The following is a 15,724-nucleotide window of genomic DNA, read 5'->3' as shown; positions in this document are numbered from 1 at the left end:
CTGCAAGAGTTCGTTCACCATGTTGCAAGTTTCTTGAGCACAGACACCAAGCCTTTTTTCATTTTTATATCCCTCACTGTGCCTAGAACATAGCCTTACACATAACCGTGCTTAATTAATATTTATAGTAAATCATCTACTTTCCTGAATCATGCTTTGATATAATGATCAACCCTGGGTACCTATTACTAAGTGGTGATTTCTATTAATGTGCATCTTCTCTAGAGCAGGAATTCCAGAACATCTACACAATACAAGCACACACCCACTGGCACCACACACACCTCTCTGTGCTGGGCACACTAGTGACATGAAACTGCACTAAACTATTAGGAATTTATAATTTGGACAACACAGCAGAAATCAACCTAGTGAGATGTGAACAATCGTAATGCTCCTAACGAATGTCAGAAAGAAACATTTATCAACGTTTACCTGAGTCACCTGCCTTCCAACAGGCCACAGCCTATTCTGACACCATAGGTTGGGTTTCCTTCCTTCCTGCCTATATCCTCCTTGTTTAAGTTTCAGAAAATTCCAACATACTCAGATGTCTTCTAATAAGACAGCATCTGACAAAGAAAAGGAGAAAAGTGAAAAAATGATCTACACACAGCCTTGACTCTGGTTATTTTTCCACTAAACTTGTGACTTCTCCTTTCCCAAAGCAAAGTCCCCTGAGGTCACCGTCATCTTAAGGGTATAAATGCCACTGGTCGCATCCTGAAGTAACAGCTTTGGATGACCAAATCCCAGGTGTTTATCTGCAACATCTGTAAGTAAACTATCTCCCCATTTGAACTCTTCCTTCAGTAGTTATTGGGTCAGTGCTGGGGGTTGCCAAAGAGACTTTTCAGACCAACAGTTAAGTGTGGAAAACAGTTAAGTGTTCTGGGCTGGAAGTGTCAGAAAGTATTTCCACCTTCAATCAGTGAACTGTAGAGTTGTATAAATTACTCAGCTCTACAGAGAGGTTTATGACCACATGAACAAGGGCTAGCCTCAAAAAAAGACAACGATATACTTAACAAACTGCCCTGGAGTGCTGGTCTGGACCAAGGTGACTACCTGATCTAAAGCAGGGCTAAGGAGCCCAACTGGTCTTTGAAATATTGAATGTTTCAGGTCTCTAACTCACTTCTTCCCTGGCTCCTCAGAGTTTTAGAAAACTATCTAAAATTATATAACATTGTATATAAGTGTGGGGTTGGGAGGCAGAATTTGCCACCTGTCAGTCATATTCTAGATAAAAACCAGAGCAGTTACACATTCAGAACTGGAAAGTGTCTGAATTCCACTTTAATGAGACACACCAGGAGCATGCAAGCTACTCAGTCTGAGGAAGGCATGGTAGTTCAGAAGAGTCAGACAAGGGCACCCAGAACAACGAAGAGGTAAGTGTAGGACTTACAAGAAACAGTAAAGGGAACTGGATTATGCCTAGGCTGGAGAGGCAACAGCCAAGGGCATGTCAGTCTTCAGGTACAGAGAGGGTCAGTCTACAAAGGACAATGGGTGATCAGTTGCATCCTGTCTCTATGGAGGGCAGGGCATTGTTTCAGTGACAATACAGAAACACTACCTGAGCTCTTTAGATCAACTTCTTGACACAAAAAAGGTACACTGAAACAGACTCCTGAAGGGAACGAAAAAATCTTCAATCTCCTTTCGTGCATACCTTCAAAACCAAGACAGATCCGATGTGGTTCTTATCAGGCTCCTGAAATTTCTACCCAAACAGGAAACTGTGATTGAGTTGCATCCAGGATCACATGTGGTGGATAATGAAAACGACTTTGAACATTTTTTATATCCTTGGCAACAAGTCTCCCCTGCGCTGAAGGATTCTGGATATTGCTGGGTTTAGCGATCCCACGGCAGTGGCCTCGACATACTGAAGAGAATTTCCCTCTGCACTCAGACCCTGTATCTTCTTCACTTTATTAAAGGGAAAAGGTTGAGACACATAGAAGGAGAGGAACAGATTAATCAAGTAAGAGGCAGAGGTGAGAACAGGATCCAAGCCTTTAGCTTATTTATGCTCTCAAGCTTATCTTGGCAATGACTCTTTCTAGCTAAGAAAAGATTGCTTCCGAGAGTGAGATCAGGGTAAAATGACTAAGGGGACGTTTAGGAAGAGAAGAGCTCATCATCATAAAGTCTGCCTGAATTCATCAGTCTTGCCCTTGAGGGGGTTCTCCGGGGAGCAGAATGCTGGCGGGGGTGGCAGCAGCTTTTCTCTCACATGAGCCTCCCGATGTTTGGTGAGCACAGAACTCTTGCTGAAACGTCTGCCACACTGGATGCACCCGTAGGGCTTCTCCCCGGTGTGTACTCGCCGATGCTCGCGAAATCTCGTACAGTTATTGAAACTTTTCTCACAGTCCACACACTTGTAGGGATTCTCGCCGGTGTGGACTCTCTGGTGGGCGCTGAAGTGCGAGCTGTTGGTGAAGCTCCTCCCGCACTCTCCGCACTGGTAGGGCTTCTCTCCAGTGTGGGTTCTCTGGTGTATAATGAGACTTGAGCTCTGGCTGAAGCATTTCCCACACTCTCCACATCTGTAGGGTTTCTCTCCTGTGTGAATTCTCTGGTGGGCACCAAAGTTGGAGGAGTCATTAAAGCTTTTCCCACAGTCAAGACATTTGAAAGGTTTTTCTCCCGTGTGGATTCTTTGGTGTCGGACTAGACTCCTGCTTCTACCGAAGCACTTCCCACAGACACTACACTTAGAAGGGTTTTCCTTCTGGTGGGTCATGCGGCACATGAGACGCGGACTCCTTCCAAAGCTTTCTCCATATCTGAGGAGCCGGAAGGGCCTCTTCCCCACGAGAGGCCTCTGATGCACTATGGCTTTCCCCAAATCTCGAGGCTGAGGCATCAGTTTTCCCTGTCGGATTCCATGAGGGTTTTCCCACTGTCTTCCTGAGATGCAATCCCTTTTATGATATTTACCTGGATCAACATTCTGGGAAATGACTCTTTTAGACTTTTCTATGAATGCCCTATGCTGCTCCATGTCCTTACAGATCACCCGTGTTGCATCTTCCTTGATACTACTTTCAATTTCAAAATCTGAAAAAAAGAAGACAATAAAAATTTCAGATCAGTTCTGGGTTAATATAAATAATACAGCTGACAGGCCCTGTACCTTAAGGCCTCTGTGTGCTTCACTGACCTCAGGCAAGGGGGACTCTTTTCTGATTCACTGGGCCTTACTTTCTTTCAGTCCCATGGACAGTCATCAGTGAATCCACTGACTTACATAAGAAGCCCTAATCACGTCATCTTTGGAAGTGTTCTGATTGGGTCCATCTGGGCCTTGGAGGAAGTTACAGCCTAGCAGTTGGCTTACACGGAACTTGGTAATTTGGTGACAGGTCTGGAGCTCATCTTAAAATACAAGGTTCACCAGAGATGGTACAGAAGGACTTTGTTTCCAAAGTTATCAACTCAGCAGTTCCAGTTCCAGAGTCAACAATTTCATCTTGCCTACTACAAATTTTCATAAAAATACCACCAAAGAGCATGTGTGTGAACTCCCTTTTCAAACGTTTGTTTTGAACCAGCATAGAGTATAGGAAGGAAAATAATGACAGGTAAGGTTAAAAAGCTCAGATTAAGGATGGCTGTGGAAGCTTAACACAAGTCTAATGAGGAAAACTGGTTTGGGGACTTTTACAATAGTTTAGGCAAGAGACAGAGAAATGCTGAACTGGTGGTTATGGCAACTGAAGAGGGGGCAGATGCAAATTCCCCAACAGTTGAGAAAATATGTCATCTGCCTGGATGTAAACGAAAGAGAAGGCATCAAAAAACATCCCTACCTTTCCAGGTCGGATGTGCTATGGGAGGGCACCAGGAAGAGCCATGTTGTGGGAAGGAAGGTGTTGATATTCCTTTTCAAACTTTTAAGGCTGGGCTGCTGGTGACATGCCTGTGAGGGCATTCAGTGGTTGGTGGGACACCCGCAGGTGGAGCTCAGAACCAGAATAAAGTCTTTCTGTCTCTGCCTTTTTCTTATGCATATCACACATAAAAGACATTTCTGCTCCGAGCGTACCAACATGTCTCCTTGGCCTGAGTTTTTCTCACATATAATTCCAAGTTCTTCCCAACAGTATTTGTAGGAGATATAAAACATTATCTTCCCCCTACACACAGAAACCAAGGCTGGGATCCCAAGGACTAAATCACGAAAACGTAAGCTCCTCCCTTGAACAGAAGCACCATGAGGACAGGGACTGTTTTATTCACTGCTACGTTACCCTTCTCCTCAAATGGCACAGGACACACAAATATTGTTTGATGAACAGACATGCACATGTGATGTGCCAGCTCTCCTAATCTGTCAGTAATCCCACTGACTCCTCCTTTACCCCAGAGCCCCAATGATCCTTACCACTTGGGCTTTGCAGTAAACCTGGAGGTCCCTGGAATTCTGGTTCTTGCATGATTTCTTCCTCACTCATTCTCTCACTGCCAGAGTCTTCAACAAGAGCCTCCTGGGAGTCCTCCTCAGGTTCCCAGACCGTAGGTTCCTGGGGTTCAATTTCCATGTCCTCTCTTTCTTGAACTGAGGGTGATGGGGCTTCTTCTGGGGAGCTGGTGGGAGCAGTAGATGCCCGCGAGTTAATCAGAGCATCCATCTCCTTGTAGAATGCGCAGGACTCTAGCACATGACCATTTTTCACTTTGCGGTAACTCTTCTGAAGGCTTTTGAACTTGGTCCGGCACTGTTCCGGAGTTCGGAGGAAGCCACACTCACGCAGCTGCTCAGCCACGGCCCCATACAACTTGCTCTTCCGATGACAGGCTTGCAGTGCTTCGTAAAACCGAGTCTCATGGAGGATGTCAAGGAAAGTCTTGGTTTCCTCATAGCCCCAGTGCACACCTGCCATTCAAGGATAAAGTTCAAAGATACAAGGTGTCTGCAGCCATTCAAGGGTAAAGTTCAAAGACATAAGTTGCCTGTAGCCTTCATACATTACAAAATATAAGAAGTACAAGAAAACAAATCCCACTCCCTGGAACAATGATATGTCTTGGAATAAGCTTTGCAAGAAAGGAGAGGGTCTGAATAAAAAATCTATAATATTATATTGAAAGACATAAAAGAATTACAAAGAATGGAGAGACACTATATTTCTGGGTAGGAAGACTCAAACTGTACAGATATCAATTCTCAAATCTATTTAGTCAAAAACCCAAAAGGATTTTAAAATTGATATACTGATCTCAAAATTTATGTTAGAATAAAAATGTAGCCCGTAAATCTGCTGTTGCTATGGTTATTAAGGAGTCAGCTGTCTGCCTTTAAAAATTTTTTTAGGAATAATGGACTAAGACACCCAACAACATGAGAGTTGCTATCAGCTCTTTAGCTCATCTTCTTTGAAGAGGAGAAGTATATCTAGAGTAGTTTTTGATGTTACTGAGTCCTCTATTTCAAGAGATGAAATGATCTGTAAGAGAAGCAGATGTCCTGCTTTTATGGCAGAATTAAAGTTTTAAGAGTATGTCTGAATATAGTTAAACATGCTTTTGGGGTGTTTTGTCATCTGTAGTAGTAAAGTCTTTTCTAACCTCTGCCTCACGGGTTTCCTTCAGTCTCACTGGATTCCCAAATTTGAAACTGTCTGACCCTCATGTTTATGGATCTCCAGAATAGTGAATACCTGTATGTGTGTAATACATTTTCCCATCTTTTCCCTGAGATTTGTTTCCTTTGAATAGGTACAATCATGATTACAGTCTCAGCTCTCCTAGTCTGGTTTATTTTTCCATTTTATCTAAGAAACTATCATCTTTTTCATAAGGTGGTACAAATAACTGTGACACCAGGCAATGTTCTATTGCATTTTAGCATCTGCAGAATGCCTTCATCCATATTATTTCATTTAACACTAACAACTAGGCTCGTAATCTAAGCCATATTTTAAAGACAGAAAATTGAGTTCTAAGTAGTTATATGATAAGTCAACTGTCACACAATGACTGTCAACTGGTGGTTTAGTTCTCCATTTCCCCAGTCCCCAAATTTCAACATCATTCTTTAGCATAGTATCTTTTTCTATCCTTTTAATTTTAATGTCTCTGTGTCCTTATATTAAAGATGTATCTCTTGTAAATATAGTTTAAAAATATATCTGAAAAACCTGTCCTTTAAATTTATAATTAATGACATGTGGATACACACCTACCATCCTGTTTTTTTTCTTTCCATTTGTTGTATCTACTTCGTGTTCCTTTTTCTCTCCTTTCTTCTTTCAGAATTTCATTTTTTTTCAATCCTTTTTTTGTTGGTTACACATTCTTTTACTGGCTATCCTTGATAATGGGTCCTTGACTTTTATAATCTAACACAATTGACTGTATTATAACAATTCTTAAATAATGTTAGATCCTTAGTACCCTGGACTCCATTTATTTTCCTTCCACAGACTCCAAATACTCAAAATCCATGCTGTGCTCTAACCTGAAAAAGAATCCTTCATGGCTGTTACTCAGACTGCACTGGGGGCAGCAACGAACACCTAGGAGCACTTTCAGTTATGTGGCCAATCACAGTGATGAGTGGCAAGTGTGTGTGTCAGAATTCCCTGTGTTTGGTCACTTCTGGGGGTCTACTTCTTTTTCCACAAGACCACATCATCCATTCTCATACCAGAATAAAAACACCATTCTTACCACTCAGGTTTTGAAATATGACAGGGGCACCATGAAGCTCAGGCTTCCGGATAAACTCAACGCCCATTTCATCACCATCAGACTCCTCTGCAGCTTCTTCCTCCTCCACCAAATTGATCTGTTCTTTAGCACTGATGCCAATTCTCTTCAGTCTGGGGAGAGACAGAATCTCCCTTGGCTTATCCGTGGATGAAGCATGAGCTGAAGGATTCAACAAAGCGTCCATGTCCTCAAAGAAAGCACAGGGTTCTAGCACGTGGCCATTTCTCACTTTTCGGTAACTCTTCTGCAGACTTTTGAACTTGGTCCGACATTGTTCTGGTGTTCGGAGGAAGCCACATTCTCGCAACCATTCAGCCACAGCACCATATACCTGGCTGTTTCGGGGACAAGCCTGAAGTGTTTCATAAAAGCGAGACTCTTTGAGAATTGCAAGAAAAGTCTTAGTTTCCTCGTAACTCCAATGCACGCCTGCTATTTTTTCATCTTCCAGACCCCACTGCTGCTGCTCTCTCCATGTTTTCCCTGCATTCCTTGCAGGGATCTGAATAGCATGAACTGACTTTTCCTTGATGTAGTTGCTTCGCAGGACAGTCCTCTTATTAGAGGACTGCAGACCTATGGTCCATGGCTCCTTTCTCGGCTCCAGCCGGGCTATCTTGTTAGCTGCAGACGCTGTGCTTCCTACAGTGAGACAAACACATTTCATGACTGCATGCCCCAAGGTCCTGCTTAGCATGCTCTCCTGGACCCCTTGTTCACAGCTATCCTTTAAAGATCTCATCCAGTTCATCTTTTTTCTAAAGCCTTCCTCAACCATGACAGTACACACTAGATTCTTGCATGAGTTATTCCTCACAATCACCTACTAACTTACACTACCGTTTCACATCTCATGTATGTACCACTTCCTTCCCCAGCTAGTTCTTAAAGGAAAATCTTTATGGGTAAGAAACACTTATTACCTTTGACTGTCTCTCAAGCATCTAACATTGTTAGATTCACAGCATGCTCCTATGAACTGGTGTTTATTACTTATAAAGTGTGCTTACAGCTGTTCCCTGTATCTCCTCAATCCACCACTCAAAACACACACACTGGGGCTGTGGGAGGTGAGAAGTCATGAATTTTTGGAGACACTCTAGCAAAATTAATGGGAAAGAGATGTAATAATAGGAAAGCAACTTGAATTTTTTACCTTACAGTACTGTGGAGATCAAAATGTCTTAAATTTGAATCCTAGCTCCACCACTTCTCCACTACTCGGAGAAGGCAATGGCACCCCACTCCAGTACTCTTGCCTGGAAAATCCCATGGATGGAGGAGCCTGGTAGGCTGCAGTCCACGGGGTCGCTAAGAGTCAGACACGACTGAGTGACTTCACTTTCACTTTTTACTTTCATGCATTGGAGAAGGAAATGGCAACCCAGTCCAGTGTTCTTGCCTGGAGAATCCCAGGGACAGGGGAGCCTGGTGGGCTGCCATCTCTGGGGTCACACAGAGTTGGACATGACTGAAGTGACTTAGCAGTAGCAGCTCTACCACTTAACTTTACTTTTTGACGAGGGGAAGTTTCTTAATCTCTCTGAGCCTCAGTTTCCTAGGGAATAATATCATCTATCCAAAGGTCAGTGCATGCATGCTCAGTTGCATCTGACCCTTTGTGACCCCATTGACTGTAGCCCACTAGGCTCCTTCATCCATGGGATTTCCCAGGCAAGAATACTGTAATAGGTTGCCATTTCCTCCTCCAGGGCAGCTTCCTGACCCAGGACTGAACCTGTGTCTCCTGCGGCACTGGCAGGCAGATTCTTTACCACTGAGCCACCTGGGAATCCCAACAAGGTGCTAAGAATATTAAATAAGTGATCATCTATAATGTATCTAATGTCTAATAGGTATGTAATAACATTTAGTTTTCTTCTATAGGAAACACACAAGAACTTCATGGAATTTTCCTAGAGAGTGAAGTGAAAGTCACTCAGTCATGTCCAACTTTTTGCGACCCCATGGACTACACAATCCATGGAATTCTCCAGGCCAGAATACGGAGTGGGTAGCCTTTCCCTTCTCCAGTGGATCTTCCCAACCCAGGGACTGAACCCAGGTTTCCCGCATTGCAGGCAGATTCTTTACCAGCTGAGGCACAAGGGAAGCCCAAGAATACTGGAGTGGATAGCCTATCCCTTCTCCAGGGGATCTTCCTGACGCAGGAACAAACCGGGGTCTCCTGCATTGCAGGCAGATTCTTTGCCAACTGAGCTATCAAGGAAGCGCCTCCTAGAGAAGCAGCATTAAATCAAATCCTTGCTGAAAGAACCCTGGGGCTGAGGATCTGCTCTTCATTTTCACATGAGAGAAGGGCACGGACAATGGAAGTTCAAACATCTACAAGGACCAGGCAGGCTGGCGTCAGCACAAGTTCCTCCACTTTGCTCTGGTCACCTGCTGCAGTGTGAGAATGTGCCTGATGGTAGGTTTTTTAAGAGATGCTGGAATCCAGATTTATGAACAAATTTTAAGTTACAACTCTGTGCAAGGCCCAAATAAATTTTCAGGCTAGATTCACGAGCCTTTAGTTTACAATCTGAGATAAAACACTGTGCGAGGTGTCCCTGAGCTTTTCCATATATAATTATTACACATGGAATCACTGGGTTACAGCTGAAGGTGCAGAGTATGGTCTCTAACCCACTCATGGCAGCTTTCACTAAGGCCTCTAATCCATCATTTTACTAGGTCTGGATGCTGTGTGATCCAAGGCAACACTAGGAAACACCTATTGTGTGGGCAACTTGCCACATGGGTACCTTTCACTGGTCTCTGTAACTAACAGCAATGACTACTGAGATAACCACACAAGTCTCCGAAGGATGAATGGTCAGCAATGAAGCACGGATGCCCTAAGTGAAAGTTAAAATCAAGGGTCCTGCTGTTTCGGGAAGAGTGCTTTGTTACCGGTGTGTCATTGGTATCATCTTAAATTGGCAATTTTTTCCAAGTGCTTTAATTGCTTTCTGATCATAAACAACTGTTGGTTTATCTTCATTCATTCAGTTTGACATGGCTCATTTTGTAATCTCTATACTTTAGTGTCTACATCTACTGTCAAACAGAAATTCCTGTGACGAAGTTATGTAACTGTGCTGTCCAGTACAGTTACTGAATAACTTAAATATGGCTACTGCCACTGAGAAACTGAATTTTAAACTTCATTTGATTTTAATTAATTTTATAAATTTAAATTGAAATAGCCATGGGTAGCTAGTGGCTACTCTATTAAACAACACAGGTCTGTAGTATCTATAGTGTGTATTGTACACATTTTAGGCCTTTCATTCTATTCATAAGTAATCTTTGACTTGCAGCTTACATATGAATGAAGCATGTTTATCCCTGCTGTTAAAGCAGATGATACAGTTCTTCAAAAGTTTGCTTGTAAAATTACACTTAACAAGTGGTTATGTGTGCTTGTAAAAATGTGTGCTATTTAAATAATTCACAAGGGTACTGTATTTAAATCACTTTTTTTCTTCCATTTATCAGATTTCTATCCATTCAATGAATATTTGCTGGGCATCACCCATAGACAGGCTCTGTGCACAATGCTGGGGTTACTGTATGTTAAACAAAAACAAATCCTAAAAATACCTTGTGATTTTATAGAGTTTTTAGTCTAGTGGATGTGGGTGAGTTTTATATTTAAGTAACACGACAATCATCTATAAACCTCTCTAATGTTTTAATCACTAAATTATAAGAATATGCATAAATCTATAATATAAATTGGAAGAAAGGAATGAGTGAGGTATGAGAGCATGGTATGCTAGAGCACAGAAATGACTAGAAAACCCATGGCCCTTAAAATGATAACATTTTTATAACTATTTTACTATCAGTAGAAGTGAATACACTAGAAATCCTCCCATCTTTTATTTGAAAAGGGATAGAATCCTTACCCAGGGAGACCATGTTCCCAACACTCTCCTTTCTAATATCCCGGTAGAGGTCTTTGTGAGCAGGAATCTGATGCACACTCTTTTTGTAGGAAAAACCTCTTGCCGTGTGGACATCTTTCACTGGTCCCTGTAACACACTAAGAGTAATGACTACCAAGATAACCACATAGGTTCTGAAGAATGAATGATCACGGATGAAGGATAGGAAAGCCCTAGATAAAAACTGAAATCAAAGAACCAAGTATACATTATGTGTCAAATGAAGCAAAGGTACTATAAAGAATCATAAGAGAGAGGACCCAGCAAGGAGTCTGAATACTCAGAAGGCTGCGTGCAGTCTTTTCTGGAAAAGGAACAATGGGGGAAAAGTCTCTTGGAGTGGGTACAGAAGTTTGAAGAAATCATTGTGACTGAATATCCTAGGAAGTTAGGCCAGAGAAAACTGTTACAATTTACCTGGGACCTGACAGGAACTCGTGTGGCTGTTACTTCCTGATCTATGGTGTTCCATTCATTAGCAGGAGAAGGAACCCAGGGAGAAGGCCAAGCTGTAAGAAGAAAAGAAACTATTAGTGCTGTGGGCTCTGGCCCTTTTACTCATTCTGCGTCTCCTTTTATGGATGAGCATATATGAAAAAAACCAACAAAAACTGGTCATTTTTTCAATGAGTTCAGAACAATGCTCCAAACCATGAGCAGGGCTCACAAATGCAGATGCTTTTAGGAAGAAAGCAGGCAAAGTACATCATGAAAAGAGGGGAGGTGAGGACTGTGGGGAACTGGAGAGCACAGGTCCAGTGTTTGGTTCTGGGTGATGCCTCCCTGTTAGACTGTGGCCCTGCCATAGCCAGAGTTTCTAACGTTTTTCAAGAGAAGCTAGAAAGCTGGATTTTTATGTACAATCTCAAGTCTTAAACCTTGAGAACTACAGACAAACAAAACCTCCATCCCCAAACTCTTTGAGAAACAAGTTTGACTTGGCACATGAGTTACCAGTTTGCAATCTCTAGCATAAATTCATCCCCTCTGAGTAAATATCATCCTTATTAAGTTAACAAATACAGACACACAGTACTGAATACTAAAGGCAAATGTACCCCCAGAAAGGTGGAAGGAAAAGAAATAAACTTATATAGTATAAGAAAATCTGCAGTCTAACTTCTGCCCTAGCACTATCTAGGAAAACTTCAAAAATAAATGTTACTGTGACCAAGAACTCAGAAGCTTGCTTTACTACTTTCTACGAAACCAAATGGAACCACTTCCTTGGAAACATATTATTCCCTTTGGCACACCTGGCTGAAATCCTATGTCATCTTTTAGAAGGTATTCACCTTTCTGAGATACTTATCCCTCAAATTTCCTGTCCTCCATACCTCCAGTAAGAACCTCCACAGAACAAACTTTCCCATTTTAGGAACTCCTTATCACCCTGGAATAGCAAAACCCAGAAATACTATACATTTACCAGGTAAAGTAACTGACAGCATCTAATCCATGTGAACACAGGAACTTTGATGTTGACGAAGAAACATTAAAGAATCCAGAAACCATTAATATTTGCAAAGCATTCTATCATAACATGAATTTCAGGACAGATAAGGAGGTGGTGTCCGTAGCAGTGAATCTTGCCTCTTGATGAGGGATTGTGTAAATCAGATAGATTTGAAAGTTTAAAAATAACCATGCCATTATGGGAGAAAGGAAACTAACATTTATTGAGCACTATTATGCACTGACTTTTTTACGAGGCTTCTTTTAATCTATGCTAAAATCTTACTATCTTCCTTTTAGAGATGACAGAATGGAAAGTTCAAAAAGTTTAGCAACTTGACCAAGGTCACACAGATAAAGAATGGCTGAATTAGGTTTTGAACCCAGATTGTCTTCCTCTAAAGCCTAATCTCTTAATCTCTATGCATTAATACAGAGGTTGATTAATATTACTTGCTCAGATCACAAAGAAAGAAGGGCAGAGAAAGGATATACACCCATGCTTTTTTATACTGTGCTCTAGGTCCAGTGATCTTTCCACTCCTCTCTTTAAGCCTGACACTACACTGCGGGGATGGGGAGGATGAGTCTTAATTTCCTTGTATCTGACTTGATTCATTAATGTCCAGGGCAGACATGAACATCAGTGGTCCCTTCTCTGCGAAGTCTTATCCCTCTCACATGTCACTTCTGTGATACCTTACTGTGAATTACTTTTGAAAATAAATCTCATTACCTCTTCCAATCTTTCAAGGTGTTTATAGCCAGCCAAGAAATCATATACATGCAGGACTAAAACCCACAAGCTGACTGCAGAATGCAGACTCTTAAATAACATTAGGAGACCTTAAGGCCAGTCTGGACAATTTAAACTTTCTCAAATTTCATCTTAAGGTCCCTTTTACTTGGACTTCCCTGGTGACTCAGTCGGTAGAGAAATCTGCCTAAAATGTGGGAGACCTGGGTTCCCTGGCTTGGGAAGATTCCCTGGAGGAAGGCATGGCAACCCACTCCAGTATTCTTGCCCAGAGAATCCCCATGGACAGAGGAGCCTGGTGGGCTACAGTCTATGGGGTCGCAAAGAGTCGTCACCCATATTCCTAACTCTTGAAGTCTTTCTCCCCAAATATTCAATTTATTTTCAAGTATGTATCGAGAGGGCCCTACAGTGAACAAGTCAGAATGTTAGGGCTACAAAACAAATCTGCCATGGTCTCTGCATAGGGCATGCACTACATTCTTCTTACCATTTTGAGGTAAGGGTCGAAGCTCTCTCTTTCGGTTCGGCTGCTCCTGGCGTCCTGAGTGGAGGCTTTCAGCTTCCTCCTGAGACGTCACTCTGGGTTGGGCCTCCACTGGCTCTGGCTGAAAGTCTGCCACCTCCCAGGCTGCTCCAAGGGGGGCTTGCTTCTCCGAGTGCACAGGACTGCTAACCTGGGAAATAAAGGCGATGCCATAATGGAAAACGGGAGGAAAAGGGGGCCAGATCAGGGCCAAATTCCACCATGAAAGATATCAAAGAAGGACAGAAGATGTGAGAAGGAGTGAAAATTTCATTCTATTCCCAGTGGGACCTCTGAGGACATCGGGTCCATAGTGCTATCCAAAAGTCTAGCCAGAAGGGAACAGGAGAGGGGGGAATACACAGAGAGGGAAAATCTGTTAAGAGTAAAATACAGACCTCCTTGTTATCAGAATACTGAGTATTCTGATACTATTAGGTTCACAGAGAAGTGAAAGTTCTCAGAACACTAATTCACTAGTGAAATGAAAACTTACAAAATTAATCTTGACATTGAGTGTCTATTTCTGACCAGCACAGCAACTTGCTAATAGACAGGTCTTTACATAAATGCAAATCCCTTGCCAGGTGAAAGTGCAAATCTTGCAGGATTTCATGAGGTTAGGGAAAGGGCTGTTGGAAAAACAATTAGAGGAGCATGCAAAGTCACTGACAATAAGAATCAGAGATTAAAATGGAGAAGGGTGACAAGGATGATGACACTGACGGCACTTCAGGAGACCGGACTGGAATATAAAAGGATTACAGGAGGCCCTGGGATAACTGATGAAGTCCTTTATTTTTTTATTTTGAGAGGGATCAAAACAGCCCTCTTTAGGAGCAAGCTGCAGAAGTCAAACCCTGTGAAGCATAATGTATTGTTCTCTCAAAATTTTGGGGAAACATTATGCAAAGATTTAAAACAAATACTCAGATGCATAATGTTAAGTGTCATTTGCAAGATAATAGTTCAACCAAAGCTTTTTTCCTATTTAATATGAAATTCTGATCCTTTTTAGGTAGATCCCCTTTAAAGGTCTTTCATTACTATTTATCCTTCTGTGATCTGCATTTTCTGCAATGCATCTCTTGTCCACTTTCCTTTCCACCCTCTCCTTGCTAAACATAAAAATTTGGAAAAGCCTCTCTCACCTGCTGTCTTAGTCCTCCAGTCTCTTTCTCCAAATGTATAACCAGGGCCACCGCCTCCTCTCCACTTTCCGGACACTGTTTCTGTGCCCACCGCTGAATCTTCTCCGGTAAAATGGTGAGAAACTGCTCAATCACCAGCAGCTCCAGGATCTGTTCCTTGGAACGCATTTCTGGCTTCAGCCACCGGCAGCAAAGTTCCCAGAGTTTACTGAAAGCTTCATGGGGTCCAGTCACATCCTCATAACAGAATTGCCTGAAGCATCTGCGAAAGGTCTCGGACTCAGAGCTATCCGATCCTTCCAGAATGGGCTCCGATATCCACTCGGGCTCCTTTTCCACCTTCATTATGAGGCATCCTTCAACCTCCAGGGGCGCGTCGGTCTGAGGGTCCAGGGATGCAGCCATGCTCTAACCCGGAGGTCAACCTTACTTCTGATTCGAAGGAGACTCAAGGAAGTCAAACCTCTGAGAGCCGCCTGCTAATGGTTTTGGAAGTATGGGAAGGAAGGGAGGTGAAAACGGCAGTGTCAGCAGGAACAGGGTACCCTAGGCTGATTACTCAAATCTATCCCAGGCCCTTGAAAAGGTGAACTTGTAATCTAAGGTCCAAAAACTCGGCCTCTTCTCGCCACAATATATGTCCCCGCGATGTGGTTTTTCAGGATTCATCTTTTAGTGCAATGTCTGCAACAGCGAGGCTAGAGGACCAGAAAATCTAGGGGACCGAGGACAGGAGGGCGGGGGCCGTCAGCGGGGCCGGAAGGGGGTGTGTCAGGGGCCTGGGGAGGCGAGCCCGAGGAGGCGAGGCCCCGAGTGGGTGGGGCCGGGTGTGCAAGCCCCTCCCGGCTCCGGGTTCGAGACTCGGGGCACGGCGGCGAGCCCAGGCCGCTGCGGGCGAGTGGTAGGGACCGGCGTTATCCGAGGCCAGCGCTTGGCTTTTCTGGCTCAAGGTGGCCTGGGCCGTCCTCAGGAAACTTCCGCACGCTGAGGAAAGCCGCGAAGCGGCCCTGCCCCTTAAGGGAAAGGAGCTGCGGGGACCAAACGACGCTTCGCAGGATAGAGGCTACGGGATCCTCACTGGCGGCTCGTCCGCTCTGTTCCCGGACTGCGCGGGGGGCGCTGGGAGCCGCGGCCACGCATGCGCCGC

General features: G+C 43.4%; 1 protein-coding gene across 1 annotated transcript; it reads right to left on the bottom strand.

Annotated features, from left to right (window-relative positions):
- Positions 1-2,152: 2,152 nt before the first annotated feature.
- On the bottom strand, positions 2,153-14,982 carry ZKSCAN2 (zinc finger with KRAB and SCAN domains 2). Its single transcript, XM_052635868.1, has 7 exons — positions 14,578-14,982; positions 13,391-13,577; positions 11,106-11,197; positions 10,650-10,776; positions 6,691-7,374; positions 4,403-4,894; positions 2,153-3,075 (listed from the first exon to the last, which is right to left on the bottom strand). Exons 1-7 carry the CDS (start codon positions 14,980-14,982, stop codon positions 2,153-2,155), a joined length of 2,910 nt encoding a protein of 969 aa, XP_052491828.1.
- Between the last annotated feature and the right edge of the window lie 742 nt (positions 14,983-15,724).

Source organism: Budorcas taxicolor, chromosome 2, assembly GCF_023091745.1.
Source record: "Budorcas taxicolor isolate Tak-1 chromosome 2, Takin1.1, whole genome shotgun sequence".
Taxonomy (NCBI): domain Eukaryota; kingdom Metazoa; phylum Chordata; class Mammalia; order Artiodactyla; family Bovidae; genus Budorcas; species Budorcas taxicolor.
This window is presented reverse-complemented; position numbering and strand designations above follow the sequence as displayed.